At 38.5% G+C, this 26,817-nt stretch overlaps 1 protein-coding gene across 1 annotated transcript in view; it reads right to left on the bottom strand.

The window, feature by feature from the left end:
- Positions 1-411: 411 nt before the first annotated feature.
- Positions 412-26,817, bottom strand: part of Hs3st3a1 (heparan sulfate-glucosamine 3-sulfotransferase 3A1) — a 100,530-nt gene continuing 74,124 nt past the window's right edge. Inside the window, exon 2 of the mRNA XM_020155304.2 lies at positions 412-3,877. Coding sequence (XP_020010893.1) covers positions 3,256-3,877 — 622 coding nt within the window. The 3' untranslated portion in view covers positions 412-3,255. The remainder of the gene's footprint in view (positions 3,878-26,817) is intronic.

Below are 26,817 nucleotides of genomic sequence, written 5' to 3' on the forward strand. Positions count from 1 at the left end.
TCATTTTAAGCCAGGGAACTGCAGTAAGGCTGACATTTTGATTGAGGTAATGCTTGGTTTTGGGGGTTCATGTGTGCATTATAGGATGTTTAGCATTTTTCCTGACCTCTCCCTGTAAGATGCTAGTAGCACCCTACATTCAGTCCTTGAGGCAAAAGAATGTCTCCCTGTATTGTCCTGAGGCAAAACTACCTTTCGTTAAGAACCAATCTTCAACCATGGTTTCCTCCTCTATAAAAGGATGCTAGTGAGAGCGGACTGCCACTGTTTGTTTAAGGTGAAATGATGCTTTTGGAAGAATTATCCACTATGTGAATATAAAGTTACATTATTTTGTAGACACATTTATTCACACATTGCATTTAGATATCTTCATAGGACTTGGTAGATCTCAGCTGGCATAACACCGTGTGGATATTTAGGAGAAATTTATTCTGCATTCCAACCACAAATTCAGGAGTTAAGAACTTAGAGACACATCTATATTTTTAAACACTGAACTTAAGTGTTGAATGCAAATTTGATCCAAAGTACCGTTGAGGTTTACTGGAGCTTTGAAGATCCTGTGAAAATAAGGATAGTAGATTGTGATCAATCCTTCTAGAATAATAAATATCAATTCTCTAGAAGCTTATTAACTTACCCAATTATTAGAATAAAATCAATTTGCCTCAAAAGTGTTTCAGTTGTCTGGAGAAAGTATACTCTACAGATGTGGTCAGAAGTGACACTCAGCATGAAGCTGTAGGTCCTTTCTGGATATTCCCCTGAAAGACAATGTCTGCCTCTAAGAAAAGGGAAGGTGCTTGGTAAGATGGTTTTGGAGAAGACAGTTTAGAGGAAAGATGGCTAGGGTGTTCTGTTCAATATGGAAACCTATTATTTGGGACAGCCAAGTGGACAAAGTAAATGTGAGGCCAACTCAATGCACAGCAGGAGTAAGTAAGAACCACACTGAAGACAGAAATGCAATATTCCTGTCCCGGGTAAAACTTAAATACTGAAAGTAGGTCCTTACACATTTTGCTGAGACGCATAACTTCAAACATTGTCAGTGAATCTTATAAGTTTGAGGGTTTTCCTGGAGGGTTCTGTAGTCACTCATTTTCAAAACAATACAAGCAAAAATATCTACTGGTAAGAGACCCTTTGCAGTCACTTTTGTTCTTTTATTATTTCTTCCACACAAAAAGAGGAAGGTTACTGAATGCGACTGTTAGATGCAATCGTTTCTTTGTGCCAGCCACTTTTGCACAATGCCAAGCAAACAGACACATACAAAATATTCAAAAGCACAAACAAAATGAGTGACAAGAGGCAAAGAGTTAACGAGTATCATGGTGCTGCTGGTGACGATTCATATAGGGCAAACAGACTACGGCTTTAGAAAATCGAGGGCACAGAAGCAAAGGACAATTGGAAAAGGTGACTTGGCTTTGGGGTTTACTTAACTCCCATAAGCAGGGTGCTAATAAGAAACCCAAAGATTTGGGGCAATGACAAAATATCTAGAAACTTAAAAGATTTTTTTCCTGCATTTCAATCCTGTGTTAGTCTTCCCAAGAAATACTTACATCCTCTATGTAGCATGTATGATAAATGTACAGTTGTACTGAATATTTTAAAATAACATTAGTTTCCTTTGATTGCTAGCATTGGAGAAGAAGCAGAATATTATTTTAGTATACTAAAGTGTCTGGTCCTTTAAATTTTGGCAGGTAACGTAAACCTCCATGGAATACGAAACATTTTCCTCTTGGGTTTAAACCAGTAATAAAATGTTGCTGACAGACTAATTATAAATGTTTTATATATTTTGTGCATATGTGCTTCTCTCTAAACCAATTTAATTCCCATTAATGCTAATCTTGTTAATACCCACTGCAAGAGCAAAGGAATACTCTTAATAAACTATTGATTTATTTCAACCATTTAAGTGGGGGATGGGCAGGAACAGGCAGAAAAAGAGAAACGCCACCATTTTATCCACAACTGTATTTCTTCGAGTATTCTCCAAATATTAATGAGTACTGGCAATTGGTATGAATAGGAAGTGGAAGGGGGGGAATAAAGTGACAAAGTGACAGTCCTCCACCCCTGCAAACTAAGGGCATTTTACATGGGTTGTTAATTGATAATTTTTTAGTACTAGCTCCAAGGTTAGAAGTGAGCTAGTACAAAGAAGGTAGATTTTCTTTCCTCAAAAAGAGATAAAGAAAAATGAGACTCATGCTTATAAGCTCTAGTTGAAATGGGTTTGGGCTCTTTAAGAGACAACACAGTCAAATCAACAGATAGGTGAGTGACACTCCTGCTACACTCCTACTATGACTGTCCGTCTTGTTTTTAATAGAATTAACCAATAATCTCTCTATCGATCTGCCAGATTTCCCTCTCTCAGGGGACTTTAATCAGCTAATAGCCAAGATAGGCTCTTAAGAGAGGTCATGTCCAAGTCTTAGCGGTTTCCTTGAACACAACTATGTAATGAAACTAGCAGGGAACTTAGAAAAGCAACAACGAATCCTTTCTGTCTTTCTCAAATCATCTCAAAAGTAGCTTCCACAGGTCCAGATGTCTTATTCCCCATTCTTCCTTGGAAAAAAGTGGCATGAAATAGGCAAAAAAGGAAAATGGGATTTTTTTTTCCCTTGATTCCACCATCTGGCCTTAAGATGAGTCACTTCACCTCCCTGAGACTCAGTTTTCCTTATCTGTAAAATGGTGATTGAAAATCCACATGTACTATATCCCCCTTACAGTACATAGTAGTATAAGGATCAAAATACACCTGAAAGCACTATGAAGGCTGTGGTGTGCCAAAGTATAGTATTACTAACTAGAAAATGGTTTCTGGCAAAGTGACACAGGAAGATGGAGAAAAACGTAAGGGTAGACATCAATTTTGTCAAGGTCGTATATTGTAAAAGATAGAGGAAGGTCTACCTTCAGTTTCTCTTTACAAAGTTAGTGGCAACTGCTGCTTATACTTTAGGATGGGATACACAGAACATCCAATAAAAACTGCAAATTTAAAGTGATTAAATGAGTGAAGTTTTCCTTTTCTGTTTATCCAGATGGTTGGGGTTGATTATGCATGAAGATGGGGGCGGAGGCACAAACAATCATTCATTGAAAAAAAAATACTGAAACAAGTATTTTCAGCACAAATATTAAACTGCTTTTTTTTTGATACCGATTGGTAAAAAAATATATTATATTTTGATATTTTTTTTCTTTTTTAAATTATATTTGCTATCCATCCCAGCCAAAGTCGTGGCCGGTCATCTGGTAGAACTTGAGGTTGAAAGGCCGGTAGAAGTCGCGCAGCCTCTGCAGCACCTCGCGGTCGATCTCGGGGTGCACCCTGCCTTTGGTTTTGCCCAGGCAGTGCGGCTTGCTGCTGCCCTCGGCCTTCTTGAGGCAGGGGAAGCCCTTGGTCTTGTTGAAGTAGAAGTGCTTGTCGGTGATGATGCGCTTGAGGCCCAGAAAGTCCTGCACGCGGCCCAGCTCGCCGGCCGGGTCGCGGATGAGGCGCTCGCCGCTCACGAAGAGCATCTGGCCGAGCGGGAAGTGGCGCAGCCAATGCTCCAGGTGCTTGGCGTAGATGCCGATCTGGATGGCGCTCCACGACGTGTCGATGAGGCCCGTGCTCCTGTTCTTGAACGTCAGGCTCTCGAAGGTGGGGATGTCGGGCCGCTTGGACAGCGTCTGCGTGTAGTCCGAGATGGCCCTGGTCACCGGGTCGCGCACCACCACGATGAGCTTGGTGTCTTTGGACATGGCCGAGATGCGCGCGGGCGCCTCCCGCGTCACGAAGTAGCTGGGCGTCTTCTCCATGGTGATCTGCCCGTCCAGGGTCCTCGGCATCAGGTCCCTGGGAAAAGCAGAGAGACATGTGAGGGACTGAAGAGTGAGCGAGTTGCCCTGATTCATACAGAGAGCTGTGCACTGCCCAATCTGGAGCCAGGCCTCCTGGTGGCAATTCCAGCTCTCCTGACTTACTAGATGTCTGCCTTAGAGCAGTCACGAGACTGTGCATTTCAGGTTCCTCCTGCACGGATGGAGAACAAAGATACTGCCTTTCTCATTTGGTTGCCAGTTAGTTAATACACCTCAACAGTTCAGAAACGTGCCTGGTGCCCAATAAATGCTATGTAAGCTTTAATTTTTAAAAATTATTCTTATCAGTCTACAATGCTGTGAGAAAATAACCTTGGTCGAATTCTTTAGGTGAATCAGAACAGTCATAAACACCACATTGCTGTGAGATGGTGTTAAAAGAGATGGAGCACTTCCTGGCTACATCTTATCCTATTCCTAGTGTGACTATCCATCTTGTGCTCAAAGAAGAATCGAATAATTTCTCTCAAAGAGGGTTGTCTTATAAACAAAGTAATTATGGTCAACATAACATCCTAATGTACAGTAGTCCTCCTTTATCCATATACTTTGGCTTTCCCTGGTTTCAGTTACCTGACTTCAACCATTCTTCAAAAATATTCAATGGAACATTTCAGAAATAAACAATTTGTAGGTTTTAAGTTGTGCGGCCACACTGAGAAGCATGAGAAAATCTCACGCCGTCCCACCCTGTCTTGCCCAGGTTGTGAATGATTCCTTTGGCCATGCTGTATGCAGCACCTACCTGTTAGTCACACAGTGACCCACCCTCCTAATTCCTGAGGGATTTGTGTGTAAGTGCCTGTGTGTGTGTGTGACAAACAAGACATTAAGTAATCCATCTTTTAATCTAATGGTTTGAAATGCCCTCATTTTCAAATATTTAAAGATTTTAGTTCCTTTCTACATTGGCTCAACTGTCGTGTTACAGTATTTTTATGTATGCTAAAGTAAATTCTGAGTCGTTATTGCGCCACATGTTCTTGATGGTTTTCTTCTGTTTATTCTTTCTGATGAATGGTAGAATCACCTTGTCACGTGCCCTGATGGAGCAGGCGCTGTTCTACCCAAGCACACTTTTGTACTGAGAACTGGGGCCTTGGGGCCAGTCAAAAGTGAGAATAGGGCGATAAAACTTACTTTCTCTTCCAGTTTCAATATATTTCCACGAATGCACTCACTACTTCCTTGAAATAGATGTACTAATATTAAAGCATTGTCTTTGTAATTCAAAGTTTTTTAAGCAATAGATGTTGTTTTACTTGGTATTAGGTTGAATAAATTTTTGGAATTTATTCCCACGACTAAATGTATTTTGTTCTTCGATCTATTGATAAGAAAAATCAGTCTTACAAATAACCTTATATTGGATTTACTTTTATTCCTGGAATGAACTCTAATTCATGATGATATATTGTTCTTTTAATACAGTTTTAGACTTGATTGATCATTAATGCTAATATATAAGAAGGATAATAGGCTCTTTAAATATTTTTTTCACTTTCTTATGTGGGTCTTTTAGAATATTTTGTAATACTTTGTCTTGTCTTTTGTTGATATTTGGCAATTGTTATTTTTCCATAAACCATTCATTGAGTAATTACAGTTACATTCTTATTTTCAAACACAAGTTTTTGCTTTCTTCCTTTTTGGATATATTGTCTCTTCTCATTCACTGACTTGCATTGTAGCTTTTTAATGCCTGTATTTTTTTGTTATGCTTTGTTGCTCCCCTTAAAATTTGTTTAAATGTATGTTGCCTTCATTTATATCCAATCTCTCGTCTCAACTATAAAAGCATTTTGTGGTGATTACTTTCCTTCTAAGTGCAGACTTGGTCAAATTCCGTAAGTACTGACATATTCTCATCATTACTGTAACCTTGGCAATATTTAGTAGCTACATTTTATAGTTCTGATTTCCCTTATGGTCCAGGCACTATGACTAGCTTTATTTTTAATTCTAATGATTTATTTAAATATTCTTATAGTTAGTTTTTGTTTTGCATTTGTAATGAAATGCAAATTGTTTTGCATTTGTACTTCATCTGTGTGAGGTTACCTTTGTTGGTGCCTAAAAAGTTTGTCCCATCTACACTGTTTGTTTCTGTACATTGTAGAAAACATCAAACATAATAGAAAAGAAAAATTGTAAAATGAATCCCATGTATCTTATATCACCTTCAAAAATTTATAACTGACAACCAATTTCATTTATAAATTATCTCATGCCTGCACTCCCACCATGTCAACTGGATAAGGTTAATGTTAATGGCAAACATCAACTAGCTTGTAAGTACGCCACCTCCCATCTGGATTACATCTGGCACAAATTCCACAACCTTTGTGGCACTCTGCTAGTACTGATGTGTCCTTAGTTTTAATGATGGAGATCTTTGTCCTATTTTTGTTTTCTTTGGTAGTTTCAATCAGGTTACTTTTACTTTTCTGGTGGGGGGGGGTGGGAAGAATGATAATTATACATTTGATTTCTGTTGGTGAACTGTTTTAATTTGAAAAGAAATTTGTCATTTCTTTTATAAAATAACTTTTACTATACCTCATGTACTACCCCTTGACTATACCTCAAGTTCTGGGTATGAGCAAGCAAAGACAAGAGGGCTCGATGTGACACAATGAAGACACATGGTATGACTCTCTTCCTAGAACAGAGATATCAGCCAAACCAACCTCCTTTGGAAGCTTAGGCTATCCTTTTATGAGATAAGCACAGAGATCTATCCAGGGATGGTTCGAATTTCTCAGTGAAAGAAATTTGATCAAATGTGTGGAAAAGTTTTGGGCTGTAAGAGCAAACATCAAATGCATTGTGATGATAAGAAGGAGCAATTTGATTTTAAAACAAAAAGCCAGCATTCCTGTTTCCTTTCCTACTGTCTTTGACTTTTAAGTACTTCAAATTTTGCCCAAAATCTAAAATACAGATAGCATACTTCATTTAGGAACTCCTGGTTGGCTTGTCATTAGGGGAAGGAAAACCCCCAAGATTCTTTGTTAGATCAAGAGTATAGATTGTGCCTGGCCAGAGGAAATGCTAGGAAGACCTCTGAAACAGAAACCTTATCTTAGTAGACTGGGGGAAAAAAACTATCTTAAATTAGGAGTTTGAAAAGAAAAAAACTCAAATAAGATTTCAAAAGAAAAACACATTAATTATGTACTGTCATCAGCAGGATGAGGAAAATTGACTGCTTAGCATGGGGTAGGGAAGGGACTTGGGCTTAACTGTAAGCTGCCTGCAAGCTAGATTTTGCAAAAAAGGAAGAAGTGATAGACAAAATAAACCTTAAATGAAGCTTAGATTATAAAGAATAGTTTCTTTATGTGTGTGTATATATATATATATATATATATATACACACAAATAATATACATGTATATATACATACTCCTTATAGTAAGGAGTTCATTATATTTGCACACATGTGCACAATGTACCAAGATCAAATTCACCCCTCTGTACCTTCCTCGCACCCATTCTTCCCCTCTTCTTAATTTTATGAGATTTAATATTCTACTTTCGCACATGAATGTAAAACACTTTGACCCTATTCACCCCTCCCTTCACTACCCACCTCCAAATAGAACCTGTTTTACATTCTTAAGAAAGATTGTTTTGTAAAAAGACTCACAGCAGGACTCTAACTTACAATATCCTTTTACATTTTTTAATTAATTTTGCTATTGCAGTTTCACTTTAATGTTCAAAAATGTGCCCATTTCTCATGTAAAACAAAATACACATATGAAGTGAAATACTGCATTTCCCTTGAAAAGTTCAGGAGGACTTGGAAATTGTCCTTCCTTACCTGAGTAACACATATGCTGTGACTATTCTGTGTAACCTCATAGGCCTGGATGGGCAGCGAACAATATTAACCTTTCTAGTGTCATGAAAGATTTGAAGAAATAGCAGACAGGCTTTGAGAGCAGGAGTGGGAGTGAGGCATTCAGTTGCATGGTAGAAGGAGGAGGTCCTAGGCAGATATCATTTCCAGGCTAAGTACTATAAACTATTCCAATTTCACCTCTAAATTGTGAATGAGATTTGGAAACTTTTATAGTCAGTATGGGGATGGAGAATGGGGTAGAGGCCAAAACTATAAGGAGAAATTAGAGAGACTTAGTTAATTGTCTTAAAGAATAAGAAAGCATTTCCCATGCAAATTCAGGATTATTACAAAGTATGTTATGCACATTTTGTTTTTCCTGTCCAAAGAACTCATTGGGAATTCACAATAGTCAAAAGGTGGAAGCAAACCAAATGTTTACCAGTGAATGAGTATCTATCCATACAATGAAATATTATTCAACCATGAAAGGGAAGGAAATTCTGTCAACATGCTACAACATGAATGAACCTTGCGGACGTTATGCTAAGTGAAATAAGTCAGTCACAAAAAGCAAATGCTACCTGATTCCACTTATGTGAGGTATCTAGAGCAGTCAAATCATGGAGACAGAAGTAGACTGGGTGCCAGTGCCTAGGGGGAAGATGAATGGGGAGCTGCTGTATGATACGTGTAGAGTTTTAGTTTTCTGAGATTTAGATCCAGCAATGTCATACATACTTAACACTCCTGAACCTATTGAGAGTTAAAGAGGTAAATTTTACGTTGTGTCTACTTTACTAAAATTTCATTTAAAAAGAAGAACTCAGGAGAGAACATGGCTTTGATGGCATGGTTAGAATTTAGTTAAACAAAGGAGCAAGATATTGAAAGAGCTGTGGTTTTGCTTTCCTCTTGCTAGACCAAAGGGGAATAAAATAATTTATGACATTTTGTGGAGCTGATCTGCAATCACAAAGTGAGATTTGTGGCCTTCCTCTTCCCACTGCTGGCTGGTTAACCATGAGCTTGCAATTTAATGTCTCAAAGATCAGTGTATTCACCTCACCAGAAAAATCAAGCCCAACAGTCAGGAAATCTGGACCACAATGCAGTGTCAACATAACTTGCTACAGAGACCACACCAAGCATTGTTCTTGTTTATTTGTTTGTTTTCTGGCAGTACTGGGGTTGCAATTCAGGACTTGCACTTGGTGGGCAGGTAATCTACCACTTGAGCCACACCTCTAGCCCTTTATGCCTTAGCTATTTTTTAGATAAGGTCTCACACTTCGAATGGATTAAGAAAATGTGGTATCTATACACAATGGAATTTTATGCAGCCATGAAGAAGAACGAAATGTTATCATTCGCTGGTAAATGGATGGAATTGGAGAACATCATTCTGAGTGAGGTTAGCCTGGCCCAAAAGACCAAAAATCATATGTTCTTTCTCCCTCATATGAGGACATTAGATCAAAGGCAAACACAACAAGGGGATTGGACTATGAGCACATGATAAAAGCGAGAGCACACAAGGAAGGGGTGAGGATAGGTAAGACACCTAAAAAACTAGCTAGCATTTGTTGCCCTTAACGCAGAGAAACTAAAGCAGATACCTTAAAAGCAACTGAGGCCAATAGGAAAAGGGGACCAGGAACTAGAGAAAAGGTTAGATCAAAAAGAATTAACCTAGAAGGTAACACCCACGCACAGGAAATCAATGTGAGTCAACTCCCTGTATAGCTATCCTTATCTCAACCAGCAAAAACCCTTGTTCCTTCCTATTATTGCTTATACTCTCTCTACAACAAAATTAGAAATAAGGACAAAATAGTTTCTGCTGGGTATTGAGGGGGGGAGAGGGAGGGGGCGGAGTGGGTGGTAAGGGAGGGGGTGGGGGCAGGGGGGAGAAATGAACCAAGCCTTGTATGCACATATGAATAATAAAAGAAAAAGGAAAATAAAATAAAATAATAATAAAAAAAATTTAAAAAAAAAAAAGGTCTCACTTTTTTTTCTGGGCTAGCCTCTGACCATGGGTTCTCCTAATTATACCTCCAGGATAGCTGGAATTACAGATGTGCACCACTACATCTCACCACCAAGCATTGTTCTTAAGGAAGTGAAGCGCAGTGTTGTGATTTTCCAACTGCCAGGAGAACCCTGTTGAGTCCAGATAGGAGAAATCTAGAGGAGACCAGCAATATACCTCTCCATGATCCTAGGACATCAAAACATCTATCTGTTTGGTGTTGAGACAATGAAAATGCCTGGCTTAAAAACTATGAGCCAGCCACTGTCTCTGGAAGGACAGAGACTGGCATGTCATGGTGTAAGAGGTGTTATTAGTGAATAAGTGATTCTATCTCCTTCCATAGCATTTGGGGCAGTCAGGCCAAGAAGGAATTGCTAGGCAACTTTTCCATCAAATTCAGATATTGGGCCACCCTGCAGTGCTGGAGATGTCAATTTTGATCTGATCAGTAACACTGGGTAATCTCTACTGACCTAGAGTTGTCTCAGCAGCTGTCCTCTATGGTGGGAAATGTTATAGACAAGCAGGAACCATGACAGACTTGCTAAATAGACTGTTGTTTTCTACTCAAGTCCAAGACCAAGTGAGCAGTTTATGGCGGGGATGCTAAAATGACCCAGAGGGTTCCCCTCTGTCACAGCGCTGATGAGACTGACCTGCCTCACTGACAGTCCAAGAAGTAGGGCCTCCCTTTTGATAAAATGGTCGGTGCTCTAGCACTGGTTCCACCATGACCACATTTGTTATCAGAGTACTACCCAGAAAAGCCTTCAATGGCACTTAAAAATGCACATTCACTGGGCATCTAATATGCAAAAAGTAAAAAAGGAAACCACTTGTGTGCTTTACCTTTCTTGTCCATTTGGGCCATTTCTACTGAATTCCCATTGCTCTATATCCTCTTGTCTTCTTGTCTTCCCTTCAGAGTTGCTATTGGCTCTCTCTGGAAGTAGCTCCTTTTAAATAAATATGTAAATGCACCTCCCCACTATTTGTAGTTTTAACAAATAGTGTTTGGTCAATTGGTTATTCATAAGGAAAAATAAGCCCTGACCCTTGTTTTTTACTATAAGTAAAACAAGTTCCAGGTTGTTTACAAAAAAAAACTAAAAGAGCCTTCTAATGATTTTGAAAGATGCAAAGTTTTTTAAATCTTTTAAATGAATAATGATAACAAACAATGAATTTGATTCTATTAAGAAATAAGGACTTTTTCTCATCAAATGATACCATGGTGAGTAAAAAGGCAAAAGTTCAAGTGAAAGGAAAATATTTAAAATATATCTGATACAAAGAGTCTTATCTGTCCTATGTAAAAGCTCCTATAATTCAATAAGCTAAAGAAAAACTTAACAGCATAAAAGAAAACTGAGCAACACACTTGTAATCACTTTATACAAAAGATCACATTTAAATGTTCAATAAATTCATAAAAAGCATCAGAATTCATTAGTCATCAGGGAAGCACAAATTAAAACCTATTATCAATACACATTCAGTTGTGTTTCCCTGATGACTAGTGAATGCTCATGACTTTTCATGAGTTTATAGAACAGCTAGAATAAAGATGACTGAGAATTCTGAGTGTGGGCAAGGCAGTGGAGTAACTGGCACTGTGATGGCTGGACAGTAAACTGGCACAATGGCTCCTGGCTCCTGTCTACCAAAGCTGAGCATGTGTACACATTAGGCCCCAGCCATTTCTCTCTCAGGACTATCTCAGGAGATATCGTACATCTGTTCACCAAAAGGTATGTTCACCAGTGTTCACAGGCAACCAAACTAGTCCCAAATTCAAGGCTCCCAAATGCCTATCAAATGCACAGACACACACACGGAAATAGCACACAACAATCAGAATGAATGATTTCAAACTGTTGTTCTCACCTATTAGTGTAGGTGAGCCTCACAATCAATGTTAACAAGCATAATCATTCACAGAAACATATACACTATCTGATTTCCTTTATAAAAGGTTCAAAGACAGGTAAAACTTACCTAACCCACTCAATGTCAAAACATTGACGTTAGGGGAAGTGAGTGCCTGGGAAGGGGCACAAGGGTTCTTAGAGTGATGAAAACATTCCAGTTTGGGAGGCTTGTTATACAAGTGTATCCACTTTGTGAAAATTCAATGAGCTGTGTCCTGGGGTATGTGCCTTTTTGTATTTAAGTTATACTTGAATAAATATTTTATGATGTTTATAAAAATAAATGGCCAATTTTCCATAAGGCTCCAAGAAAAACATGTATTTTGTAAAACCAGAACAAAGTTAAGAAATATAAAAAAGGCATTTGTTAAACCAATTATATCTCTAATTTATAGAAATGTTAATCAGAAAGGAAAAGGAGTGTTGTTCCCATACCAGAAATCATGACCACTGTCCTCTCTCCCCAGGCAAATTATAAGAACAGGAGCCACTTAATCTCTGTCCCACACTTGGGCTACTCATGGTTCTGCACAGTGTAAGCATCACATCATGGAGGCCCAAGTAGGGAGGTGATCTGGAAAATAAGCTGTTTGCAGAACAACAATTTTAGCAATGACTTTCTCATTTAATCTTTATACCACTGTAGGAGAAATAAGGTAGGTACAGGTATTATGATCCCCCAAGTTTTCTGATGAGGAAGCTAACATTCAGAAAAGCTAAACAGCATGCTGAAGTTCTCAGAACTTGGGAGGTTAGGCACCCTTCTTCAAATGCCCAGTGCAAGGTTACTTCCATTGCATCAGATAAGACGTCAGCAGTCAAAAGGGCTTAGAAAAAGATTATGCAGACACCAGCTTGGATGCAGAAATTCAACAGAGAGCCTGCAAGAGTTATCCAGAAGGTACCTGGGAAGATCCTGCAAGACCTGGACTCTGAATTGAACACAGATGAGATGAAGGAATTGGTCTGCTTAAATTGGGGATTCCTGGGGAATTAGATTAAAGAGATGATGGTGTGATTAATGTCAAGGATATATGAAATCTGATCCAGTGTGCAGGGTAGAACAAAGTAGGAACAGCATACAGGTAGTCAAACACTTTGGAAGTCCCTTCTAACACAATCCAAATTTGAGGAGCAAAGCCCTGGATTGGGTACCAATAATAGGGAAGACAAGGGTGGGTGAGAATAAGAAATGTATTTAAGGGAGAACTGAGGTTGCCAGAGAGCTGTTTCATGAGGGAACAGCACAGATGCTTTCAAAGATCTCAAAATTGTAAAGGTGAAAAATGGTAGAGATTTTACTTGAAGAAGAAAGGAGCCCTTTCTTTACCCCAACATAAAAATAGTGTCTAATTTTCTTTTTTAGTAGAGTTGAAACTACTTTTAAAAAGTATTTCTGCCTAAGGATTGATGGAGATAAGGCATTATTTGTTTTATTCTAAAATATGGGTCAGATGATCACATAGCCCCATGAAGATAGTGTGGCTTTATAGAAAGCTCAGAACAAGGAAAAGGAGTATGGATTTCAGTTTTTTTCTGCTATTAGTAAGTTGTATGCTTAAAGAGAAATCACTTTAGTTTTCTGAGCCTCAGTTTCTTCATAAGCAAAACAAGGCTGTCTTCAGTGTCTCTAGGACCTTTCACATCTACAATTCCATGTATGGCTTGGGACTTCAACTCATTATTAATTTGTCAAATGTAAGGCTTTGCCCAGCTTCATACTACTTGGTTCTGAAGTATGGCTCCACCAATCAAATCAAAAGATTTGTATAAATAATTAGGTAGGGTAATTCTGCATCAACAGAATTGATTTCAAAATCAATGAAGTTTAAATGAATATAGTTCAAGTAATTGATGCCCAGAGAAAGTGCTGAGGTTAGTCTACATGAAGACTAGCTTGGCATTTCCCTGGTGCTTGGGGGCAGCAGAAAGACCGGGAACTCCAGAAGCCAAGTGGTTTCATTGCATTTGATAAGGCAAGTTTGTGACAAAGGAGACCTGTATCTGTTCCTTGCTTTCTCAGTGCCTAAACATCAAAATAAAATGTCTCAGCTAAAAGATGAAATTCATGGATTAGATTAAAATAATATCCAGGACAGCCAGGATTTCCAGTTCTGGTGGCTTAGCAAGAACATAATAAAAACAGAAGCAAATGATCACTTATAAGAATTTACCATTGACCAAGGTCTAGTACGTTATTCCTTGAGTCTCACAACAACAAGGAAAATCTATAATTATTATCCTAATCTCATGGATGAGGACATAGGCTTCAAGAGATCCCATGGTTCGTCCAAAGAGAGACAGTTATGAATAAAGAGACAGAATGAAATTCCATGTCTATCCAGTTTGAAAGTTCGCGTTCTTTTTTCCCTCCCAACACCCAGGCAACACCAGTGTGTCTCCTTCCTCTTTGACCTTATTATAAAATGTTTGAGTATAAAATGCATTCCTTCCCTATTTACCTCAGAGTGCAACTCAAACCTTATCTAAAGGGAGTTTCGATACACTGAATCTTGCAAATAAGTAATACGTATAACATGTTTTTCAAAAGGTGCCTTCTTTAAGGGAAGAATATGCCTCAAGGGGAAATCTTGAGTTGTAATGCAAAGGCCATTTGCCTTGAGGAATAAATAAATCTGGCCCACAGACATATGCATCTTTTTTTAGTCTGCACAATCAAACAGAACCTTGTGTCTGTTTTTGGAAGCCCCCCAGCAGCAGAAACGCTAGAGACAGCATGCTCTTTTCATGGCCACAGCCTGAGGATAGTTCCTTTAGGTCCCCGATGGCGTGTGCCGGGGAGCAGAGAAAACTGCTGTAAACTCAGGGCTGTCAGCGTGTGATCCCTTGGGCCAAGCTCCACTCCCATTAATATTTCTTTTCCTGCTGTTAGGATGTGAGACCCCACTCAAAACATGACTCGTAAGGCTGGAAAGGAAACTCCCTTTAGATAATGTTTGAGTTAGCTTCTGGGGGAGAGGAAGACTTATGTTTCTGCACTGCCTCCCCCCACTAACCAAATCTGGATGTGCAATTCTAAGAATCAAACTATCACAAGACAAGTTCAACATCAGGCTTAGAGACTGGGATACTGTACTTTTTCGTACTGTGGAGAGTAGAATCCTTCCAAAACTGAACAAAAACATTCTGAGTCTCACCAGGATTTATGATACAATATGCACCAAAACATTTCAGGAAAGTGATACAATGGTACTAGGACTCCTGGGGAGGACAGAGAAGTCAAGAATTTTTTGATTGTTAATTTGAGAAAACTTCCCTGAAATGACAGAGAGTACATTCGAGGTCAGGTCAGATGAAAGAGCCACCCTGAAAGGGAAGATGCAAATTATGTTGGATCACAAATGCAAGTTATGACTGTATTGGTCCTTCAAATTTTCCCAAGCAATGCCACTCATGAGATACACTAAAAATAAACCAGGATCTTCCAAGGCTTATTGCTTCCCCTCCCAATCCTGTCTAAGTTTAACATACTGGGAAAGTCATGTATTCATACAATTTAAAATAGCATTTTAATCTCGTATACATCGTCCCAAACTCTGTTCCAGAGTGATATGTGACTCATGGGCACGGATGTATTTCTCTCAGTGTGTAAGACAATCGGAGTCTAGGAACAACGTGGAAGGGTGGGAACAGGTCCCCATGTCTCTGCACAGCAGAGCTCTCTTTCTGAAGTACAAAGTAATAATGATTCTTCTTCCTACTTGACCACTCTGGGACAAAGTAACTTCTTACATTTTTATCCTAGGTAAGGTGCTACCCTTGCCCCACTCTAGTTCCACCTCGAGCAGGGATCCACACTGAAAAATACTAACAAATATTTTAGAGTTTGACAATAACGAATTTCACAGGCATTCATACCGAAAGGAAAACAAAGACTACACAGCCAGGTTATTGACAATTGAAGGTGGAGGGGGTGTAGCCTTAGGCCTCAGCACAAGTGTCCACAGGTAACAAATGTTTAAACGATAAAGGACCTTTATACTTAGCAAAGTTTTATTTTATTTGAAATGATATTTTCTGATATGCAATGATCAAAAAACTTAACACCTGTGTAAACTTTGGAAATAAAAAACAAACTTGTGCATTCATTTTAGTTGAGCAACAGGAAAAGCAAAGCAAAAGCTCCAGAATGAAGAAGTCTGTGTATTAAAAAAAAGTGGCATCTCAAATCAGTTAGGACAGAAATAAGTCAGGCTCTGAATCTAAATCTAAAGCCTGAAAGTCACAAGCCCTTAGAAGTGGTGTGTGTGTGTGTGTGTGTGTGCGCGCGTGTGTGAGAGAGAAAAATGAGGGGGTGGCAGAGACAGAGGCGGATAGGCAGAGAGACGGAGAGGAATTGAGAGATTACAGGTAGACAGAGAAGAGATGGAGAAAGCCCGATTAAGAAAGGAAGAGTCAGCCAGAGACAGGAAAAGTGCTCTGCTGAATGTTAGAACTGGAAGGAATCTTAGCAATCCTGTAAGCCAGTGGGTGCCTTCATCGCACAGATGTGGAAAGGTTCGAGAGGTCACTGCTCCTAGCTTCTGCCGCTAAGGGGACATGAAGCTGGTCTTAGATTCTGTGTCTCCTTACCCTTGGCCCACTATTCTTTCTACATCATATCCTTCTGCCTTAATCCTAGATATATGAAGTGTCTAGGGCCTGACCACCTTGAAGTTTCAAGTCTGTGAAAAATAAAATTCACCTGTGGGGCTTCTGAGTGCATAAAATTCTATTAAACATGAGTTCTCATTAATTAAAGGGAGAATTGAGTTTTTTCAGCCTATCTGGTACTTTCAACCATCCTAGAGTCACCAACTTTGAAGAGGAAGATGGAATATGGATAGATGTGCAGAGACCACAGACCAAGGGGAGGTGCTGGCTGGGTCCTTGGCAGCTCCCACAGCGACCCCCTCACCACCCCCATCCAGGCTCATCTTGGCTCCTGACAGGAGTTTTATAAATGATGAGTTCAAGAGCTGCGCTATCGGCTTTTGTGCTCCTGCGGACAGCTGCTTCCGAACGAGCGGTCTCATCAGCCTGGAATTATCAAGCCTTTGCATATGTGCGGTGGGAGGGAGATAAGAGAAACGTGCTTTCCTTGCTTGGAAATCAACCATCTGAGGACAAGGACGGCAGGGAAGCTAGGAGACGAGCATGATGAGGACTTAAGGAGGATAAATCAGAAATTCCAGAAAGGCTCTTTGTTGCACATTGGCAGTGGCGGGCTTTGGTTTGCTTATGTCCCCTCCCTATTACCCCCCCCCCGCCCATTTTTATTCTGTGTGTCTTATTCTATTAGGCTCTGGACACAGAGTATGTACTAAATAAATAGGTGTTTTAAGTTTGAAACTGTGATTTTGACAGTAATCTGTGGCTGCTTTGGTGTTCTTTGTAAAATTTGCCATTGACAACCTGGGTGACTATTTTGCTTCCTTGGATTTGAATAATGGAAAATGATACACATTTTGTTTCACTATATTAAAATTGAAACAGAACTCCCAGGATAACCTAACTCTTATGAAATAAAGGACACTCCAAAAAATGCCATCCTGATGAAATGAGGCCTGCAGACAAAACACATTTCGGGAAGGCAATCGATGAAGTTCCAGTTTACATTGTGCATCAGCCTGGCTGCACCACATGTCACCATGAAGAAGCAACATCACCTGGTCAAAGGACACAAATGAGAAGTGCTCTGGGTTTGAACAATGCTCAAATGCTCACACAAGCACATTGAGTACAGAAATGGCCACACAGGCATTAGCACAGTGTAACTTGTAGCCCACAGTGCAACAGCTACTCTTCTGACTGGCATCACCCTGGGCAATGCTTCCCCAAACTCTTGCCCTGTGTCTGCAAAAAAACATTCTGCTTGCTGAGAACATGCAGAAATTTTGTGGCGGCCGTCACTGAAGAAGGCTTGAATCAGGGAAGAGCTTAGCTGAGAGAAGAAACAAATTAACTTAGTAAGCACTTGTATCAGATAGCATGGAAATGTTTCTTGATATGACAGTATCATTGGTGGTACCAGAGAGTACAAGTCTTTGTGGCTCTTCCTATTCAGCTCATCTTGAGGAACTCACATATTGCCGTGGTCCTCACATTTGCACAGGGAGGCAGAAGTTCAGACATTTTGTATAATGAATCAAATGCTGCTACTCTGAGACTTGTAACCAGGTAGGCCTAGGTGAGAGCAGGATATTGATTCTTTCTATGGACAACTAAACGGCTGTTGGAAGCTGGAATTGAGAACAGTCTCATTCCACTAAAATGCTGATGATTTAATTGTAATTTTTTAAATTAATAAAACATCAATTTAAAGTAAATTTTCAAAGTTTTATATAGATTAATGATAATTTGTAGTTTGTCTTTGGATTTTGACTACTTTAGAAGAAAAATAAATTTTATAGCTGAATGTGGTACACATGCCTATAATCCCAGCAAAGGCCAAGGCAGGAAAATTGTGAGTTCAAGGCCAACCTGAGTTACACAGTGAGTTGAAGGCCAGCACACAAAACAAACAAAAAGAATTAAGATAACTTTTAAGGAATATGAAAATAACTTTAATTTCTTAAATATAGCATTTACTTTAATTTATATTTTTGGTCAGAATATATTCCAATTTATACATCTGTATTTCAAAAGTCTTTTCTATCTGGGGTCACCAAGCTATGATCTACCAGCCAAATTTAGGTATTGTTCTTTTCTTGTATGATTCCTTTTATATGAAACATTCAGAATGAGCAAACCCACAGTGACAGGAAGCAAGTTAGCTGCAGCCAGGGCTAAGGAGAAGAGGGAAGGGAGAGTAACTGCTTAATAGGTGTGGGGCTTCCTGTTGAGGTGATGAAAATGTTCTAGAATTAGGTGGTGCTGATGATCCTTTCATTGTTTTTATAAGTAAAGTTTTATTGAAACAAAGCCATCCCCATTTGCTTACTTAGAGGTTATACATCTTTTGAACAGCACTGGCAGGACTGAGTAGTTGTGACAGAGAACATACAGCCTTCAGAGTCTAAAACATTTATTGTCTGATCTTTTACAGAGCACATTTCTCAACCCCTGATGTAGACCAGAACTGCCAATAGATTAAAATTAATATAAAAATCTTGCTTGTAACATACTTAGTATTTTGTTGAAAGAAGGAATGAAAAATAAATTGTACTATGTAAGTCTATCTTAAATAGTGATTTGTGTATGTCTTTATTTTACTACTCATCCAAACATTGCTGGTCCATCAGAGGAATACCCAAATGAGCAATAATAATTACATTGAGTCATCTTTGGTATTTTGCCAACTTTCAGACATATAAAAACAATAGGTTTAAACCCATTTTTCAGTTTCATTATTACGAAAGAGTGTTTGTCAAAATAGGAGAATAGGACACACTTCATTTAATAGTTTATGAGCTTGATTTATAACTTTTTAAATGTTTGAACATATGGTGCATGAGCCTTCTTTTGTGCTCCTGTCCAGGGACTTGGAAATGTTGAGGGTAGGCCTGAAGAAAAGGCACCAGGACTCAGAGGCATCATTATAAAGAAAAGCAAGGAAGACAGTCAGGACCCTTGAAGCCAAAAAACCCTGAGGGCCATGAGGAAATATACTTTCCAGGGAAGCAGTTCCCATGAGCTACATGGTTCTCCTACCATGGAGACGTCACAGACACCTCACATCTGTGTGCTGTGTGGTTAAACAGGGCTCTCCCTCCATTCAGGACAGGAAAACCAAATACTGTAGGTTTTTGGGGTGAGACTATGGAACACAGAGCTGCTTTCCAATTGGGAATTTTTTTAAATTAAAAAATTGCAGAAGTAAAAAAGTCCATTACAGAAACTTAGAGAATTCAGAGAAGTGCTGAGTGCAGTGGCTCATGCCTGTAATCCTAGCTACTTGCGAGGCTGAGATCAGGCGGATTAAAGTTTGAGGTCTGTCTGAACAAAAAATTCTTGAGACCTCATCTCAACCGAAAAAAAAAGGTGGGTGTGGTGGTGAATTTCTGTCATCTCAGTTACGGCAGGAAGTGCAAAATAGGAGGATCGTAGTCTCCAGCTGGCCTGGGCAAAAAGCAAGAGCCGATCTCCAAAATAAACAGAGCAAAATGGGTTGGAGGCGTGGCTCAGGTGGAGGAGCACTTGCCTAGCAAGCGCAAGGCTGTAAATCAAACCCCAGCACTGCCCAAAATATCAACAAATAAATATTCTACCTCAGTACATTAAAATTAATGTTTTCTCTTGCATTCATTAATTCAGTCTGCTATGACATTGTACAATGGCTATCAACAAACATGGGGAAACAATCTTCAGTATTTTAATACTTATGCTTTTAACTAGTGAGCTTTTTCTTTGGCATTGATTAAGAATATAATTTTTAAAAAGATACTTCCTGGTTACATATTTTTGCCTATTATTTTTTACTGGGATGGTGTTTTTCCTGGATTTTAAATATTTTATGTTAGTGATATTTTTCCTTGTCTTTTCACAAATATCATTTCTCATTTTTTTTGTTTATGGTGTTTTTATCTTAATGTTTTTGTTATGATGTTTTCTCTGTAAGATTTTACTTATCTTAACAGTAAATAAGTAAATATCTATATTTGATTCAATTTTATTCATTTGGAATTCACTTTCCAGAGTGGCTTTTTTCACTCAGCATAACACCTTCAAGGTCCACTCAAGTGTGTATCAATAGTCATCCTTTTCATGGCTGAGTAGCACTCTATTGTATAGATGCACGGCCACTGATCTATTCTTTCACCTTTGGGCTGTGTCTACAGTTTTGAGTACAACGATTATAGATAAGAAAATTTTGGTAGCAGTTTTATGTGAATACAAATTGTTCTCTAGGCTAAATAGTGAGGAGGACGATTTCTGAATCATTTGATAACAATATGCTTAACTTTATAAGAGATTGCCAAGTTGTTTTCAGAGAGGTTGTACCGTCTTTCACTCCCCAAGGCAATGAACAAGGATTGCATTTGCCTCCCCTCTTCCTTGTCAGCACTTAGTAATGCCAGGGACTTCTTTTTTTTTTTTTTTTATCAGGGGAGAGCGCGAACGCAGTTGCCAGGGACTTCTTATTTCAAAATTTTAACTATTGTAATAGTTATATAATAGTCTCACATAGTGGTTCTAATTTAGATTTTTCTTAATGACTACTGAAGTTGAACTTTTTTGTGTGTGTTTAATTGTCTCTGTTGAAATGTTATTAAAATCTTTTGTCCATTTTTATATTCAGTTGTTGAGGGGTTGGGGCTACAACTCAGTGGTAGAGTGTGTGCCTAGCATGTGCAAGATCCTGGATTTGATCTCCAGCACAATAAATATATAAATAAATAAACAAACAAATGAAAAAAATAAAATTAGGATGTTCATTTTCTTATTGTTGAATTTTAAATGTTTATATATATGAGTGTGTTTGTGTATACATACGCATACATCTGTCCTTAAACAGAAGAATTTCACTAGATGTTGGATTGTGAAATGTTTTTGTTTCCACTTTGTTACAGTTACAATTATAGTTAAGTAATGGCAAATGAGACAGGAGATACCTTTGTGGTAGGCATTTCCATTTATTTTATTATCAGTAGCAAGAGAATAACATGATTCTCAAAAATATTTTAGGGTTAGGTAAGAGATTTAAAGTGTAATTGAAGATACAGATATGACACAATTTATGTTCTGGACACTTGCACACCTGTCACAAGGTAAGAATGAGAGACTATAATGGGTGTGTCATGACAGATGATCTAACTTCAAGATCTCCCAAATCAGTCTTTAGGATAGTTTGTCTAATTTTGGGTCATTCTCTTATCAAGTTAAGGTAAAAATTCTTAATTTGAGTTCGAGAATGAGTATCAGGAAGCAGTGAACTTATAATAAGTGTAAAAAATGTGAAAATAAGCATATATGCATTTTGCTGAGGAAAAGACTAAAATTTCATCCAAAAATCCAAAAAAGAACACCCCATCTCAGGGAGGCACATTTATGCTGTCTCTACCCCTCTTTTCAAATACAAATGATCTTTGACTTATAACAGGATTATATCCTAATAAGCCCATCATAAGTTGAAAATATCACAAGTTGAAAATGCATGTACTACACTTATCCTGCCAACCATCATAGCCTAGCAACACAGCACACTGTAGAGTATTGGTTGTGTACCATCTTGATCCTGTGACCATGTGACCTACTGCCCATGCCCAATATCACTGGACAGTATTGTACTGTATATCCCCAGACTGGGAAAAAAGATCAAAACTGAAAATCTGAAGTACAGTTTCTACAAAATTAGTACTGCTTTCACACCATTGGAAAGTTGACAACTCAAAAGCAGAACCATTGTAAGTTGGGGATTAACTGTACTTGTAATTCACTGCACATATCCAATAAGTATTTTAAATGAATGAGTAAATAGATGCTTATTGAATTATTATAATTACTATTATAGCTAAGTTTGTGCTTGAGTTCAAGATTTTGATTTAGCAAACATTTGTCAAGTTTCTACTTCGGCCAAGCATCTTAGAAAATGGAGCTATCTGGATAAAAAGACAATGTCCCTACCTCCAAAGAGCTTAGCCATCTAGTGGGAAAACAGAAATAATGACAAATGTATTTTGTGGGACCATTACTGTTATGAGAGTGTGTATTATATTCATACAAGTAACAGTGCATTGGCCTAAAGGATTTAGAGAAGGCTTCCCAAATAAAGCAGTGTTTGGAGCAGCACTAGAGTCAAAATGAGAGGAGTGTTTAGATTCCCTTCTTCTGGTGGGAGACAATGCAGTCTGAGTCTGTGAACTGGAGACAGTGCAGAGGGAGTCAGGCGTGGAGGATGGGAGCCAGTCACCAATTATGTTATATACAATTCTTTTTATCATGAGTTTTCCTTATAATTTGTCAGGGTCAACTAGGAGAAGGAGGATTTTAGAAAAAACAGTGTTTGAAAACATGGAACCGGAAGAGGTTGTAGCATTTTCAGGGAAGTGGCCCACTCTTGATGGAGGATGAATAATATACAGAAATACAAGTATCAATAATAAAAATTCATGCAAAAGGCTGCCCATTTTAGTACTACTAATAAACTGCCTGACACAGGAGGCATCTTAATCATTATTAACATACTCTATTATTAGGGCATTGTTTTTTAAAAGACACTTCTGGTATATGCATTTTATAGTGTTAAAAAGATTGAGCTACATCTGTTTGCAATGACTTTGGAAGATCTGCAAAATAATATTAGGTGACAAAATGAACCATACAATGATGGGATACTACTTCACATTTGCAAAAAGAACCAATGAACCATCAATGTGGGTTAGACATGTTTCAGTGAGTGTTAGGCTTAGTGTGTTAATAGCCCCAATTCTTCATCTTTCCCTTTATCCTAGCCCTTTGCCATGGATTTGACAGCTTTTCAACAGGAGGACTTTTTCAATGTTCTATTTCTTGATACCTAGTTCATCTGTGTGACTCGCTTCGGCCAATGAAACATTGGCTATGTGATATAAGAAGAGACTTAGAAAACCCCTTGTATAGTCGTTCTCAGGCCTTGCCATCACTGTGGGGACATTTCTGAACTAGCACTTAGGAGGGTGAAAGACAAGTAAAGCTTCCAGGAAAAACCTCCTTCGATATGCCTTCAGCAGCAGATTCCCCAGACATTCAGGCAGGCCCAGCCAAGATCACCACAGCCATCTGGTTGACCCACAGATAACCACATGAGAAAGACCAGCAGAGTTCCCAAGACAGCCTTTATACTTATAAAGGACTGTTGCATGTCTCTGAGGTTTTATAATAATGTTACAAAGCATTATTTTAGCCATAAATAACTGATATGCTGTTTGCATACAACGCAAGCTTACCAAAATATGGACAGTTGCATATCATATAGTTGCATATCATACTATTAACAATGGTTGCTTCTAGAGAATGGAATTGTCGGCCCAACATTGTTCTTCAAGGCAAAGAAAGTATTGATGTAATCTAAGAAACAGAACTAAATCTTGTTTGATACATTTTCTTTCTTTAACTTATTCTTAAAATGCCAAAAATATATTAGCTAAAACAAGAAAATAGGTCTGAATGCTGGTAGCTGCCTAAGGCCTGAAGATTGTTTGAATGGATATGGCACTAACATTATCAAATGTTTTAGAATAATCAGCTTTGGTTGTTGTCTTCAACACTGATAGACTGAGTATTAGTGAATGAGCCCAATAATCTACATGTGAACCCATTTTTCCTTTGTAAAGATGTAAGTGGCTCCTGTCGGGAGTTGTGTCACTGAGTTCATGATTGTGTCTAGTATGATTAGGAAAAGTCAGAGTAAGAAACTGTAAAAAGTATGTGAAATGCTGTGCAAATGTATCATAAACTGAAAGTGCTTAGGACAGTGATGGCAATGGTGATGGCAATGGTGGTGGTGATGGGGGCGATGGTGATGGCAATGACGACGAAGGTGATGAAATCCACAGTCACAACAGATTGCCACAGGATCTGTTATACTCTTTCCTGTTGATCTAGTTTGGCCTTTCAGATGATTAAGATAGCTAAGTTATCTTACCAATAACTGGATACCAGTGTGTATAGTTATTTTATTCATTCACGCCAACTATCTGGGGGAAGATATGTTTATTGTTTAAACTTTACCAAGCCTAGGAAAAAAAGGAATTACAAAGTATTATTGATTTGATTGGGCTGTTCACTCTATATTAAATTTCAACAAATACTTTAAACTGCCTGAAAGGCATTTAAAATAATGGTAGACATCTAAAATATCAGAGGATCAACTCCTGGTGGGAAGCACAGAAGCCATTAGTGAGAGAAGGATGGGGAAACGGCATGAAAATAGGTCAGGATGAAATAGGAGGTGGGCAGGGAGTTAGGAATCCTGATGACTGAGAACCCTGACTTGGATGTTGATAAGGAATCACATCTTAAACTATTAACGTTAACAAAACGACTTATGATATACATCAGTTTCTTGCTGATCCATAGCCCCTGAAGCCCACACACACAAAAAATAACAGCCTCAACCTGACCATCCAAGGCCAAAACCTCTCTACACCCAAAATGTGGGAGGAGTGGATGGCCCATAGCCCAGTTTTCCGAAGCTAATGACACATTCCCCAGTTTTCCAGGTCTGACCACCCCATGTCTGCAGATCCTAATAAAAGCTTGAAGGTTTGGAACCTCTAATGCAGCACCCTCTCGCGAGGGTGCCCATTCTCCCATTTGGAGGGTGTACTCTTGCTTTGCTTTCACTAATAAACCTGTTCCTGATCGTGTCTCCTCTGTGTCTGCCCTTAAAATTCTTCCTCTAGCAAAGATCAAAGTATTTCTGGCCACAGGCAACAGTGATCCAAATCTGGTGACATATGTTGGCAAGTCAAACCAGGAAACACAAAGAGAGTCCTCAATTTGAGCAGGTGTTTTTATTTTTCTTGATTCTGTTACGCCTGACTGATTCCCTATCAATATGGAGAGACCACACCTTTTAAGTTTTGCTCTCTCATTCCAGACTACTATCTTCAAAACATGCACAAAAGTAGAGATTTACTCCTTCTCTCCCCTGTGTCTAAAACAGCCAAATAATTACCCTCAATATGAGTTAGAGTTTATCCTAAACTCTAATGATAGGGTTAACATGTGAAGATTTTTTTGTTTCCTTGTGTATTTATTTTCTCTCCCTCTGTCTTCTTCTGGCTTGTACTAAAATGGTTTTGCTGTCAACCTCATTTGGAAGGTTTTTTTTTTTTAATCTTAGCCAGTCCTAGAATATAACATTCTATAACTCTTAGACTTATGTAAGAGCAAAGGGAAAAATGTTTGAAAGAACCTTTTAAAAAATTCAAGCAGTAGTAAAGTTTACATAATATCTGTAGCTATGTGTGGAGTGGTGACGAGGTTAAAAGGAAGCAATACGTAGATGAGAAGATGTAAGAAGGTTATAAAGAAGGAGAGAATTGTTTGGATAAGAAATGATTTTGAATGTAAATAAGTTTTGTCCTAAAAGCAAAGGATTGTTCCAAAATGGAAACAGGCAGATAAGGGAAAAACCAGAAGGTTAAAAGGATGCCACAGGTTTGTGGTAGGATTCATAATGAGATGTAATTGATGGAATATGGTAGACCATGAAGAGATGTTAAAAAAAAGTTGTAAGTAAGAAGACACTCTCTGAGTAAAAAGGTTTTACACAGTAAAATAAGGTTTTGTATAAAAGCAAAGGATTGTCCCAAAATAGAAACAGGCACATAAGGGTAAAACAAGAAGGCTAAAGGCAGGTCACAGAAGGATTGTGGTAGGGTTTCTATTGAGATATAATTGATAAAGGACCTAATGCTGTCTTGATAAATTTATGAAAAACTCTCTAGAAACTTCCCCTAAGTCCCAATAGGGCTGGGGTGGAAAGAAGTGGCCATTAATCTCCTCTCTGACAAGACCTGCTGTCCTCTACACAAAATGCATGCTTACTATTCTTAAAACGCTGCTGTTCCTTTCATTACATTTCACCTCCAGCTTGACGTCTTCTCCATAGAAATGCAAGGATGGAGGACCCCAATAGAAACTCCTGGTAACAAGGTTTGAGGACAAGGAATATTTGGTTTCATCTCTTAATAACTGTATGACCCATAGGGTTTAATTTCTCTGTGTGTCACTCTCAGCTGTTTAATAGAAAGAGTGAAGATACCTTTGCTATAAAAATCAAATTCAGTCACTTACCACTTCCTGCCTACTCTGCCCATAAATTAGTAAATAGTCTGCAAAGGAGCAAAGGACATTTGGTACGTGATTGTTACTGACATTTCAAAAGTTTTGTCTCGCAGTGAACTTCCTTTTCCCCAGGACTCTTATTTCCTAATGTCTGCTGGAGTGATGATATGGAACAAGATCTGACACACTTCATTTTGGACAATTCCATTGTCAGCAAATCCTCTTAAATCTGTAATATGTTTGAGGGGAAACAAATCTTTAGCAATTATATCAGTCCTACCAACACATATTTATATATCAGAAAACCCTGGTCAGGAGACAGAAGATAACTTGCTCACTATTATATCAACCAAATATGAACAAAAATCTAGGACTCTACT

The sequence above is a fragment of the Castor canadensis genome, chromosome 11 (assembly GCF_047511655.1).
Source record: "Castor canadensis chromosome 11, mCasCan1.hap1v2, whole genome shotgun sequence".
Classification (NCBI taxonomy): Eukaryota; Metazoa; Chordata; class Mammalia; order Rodentia; family Castoridae; genus Castor; species Castor canadensis.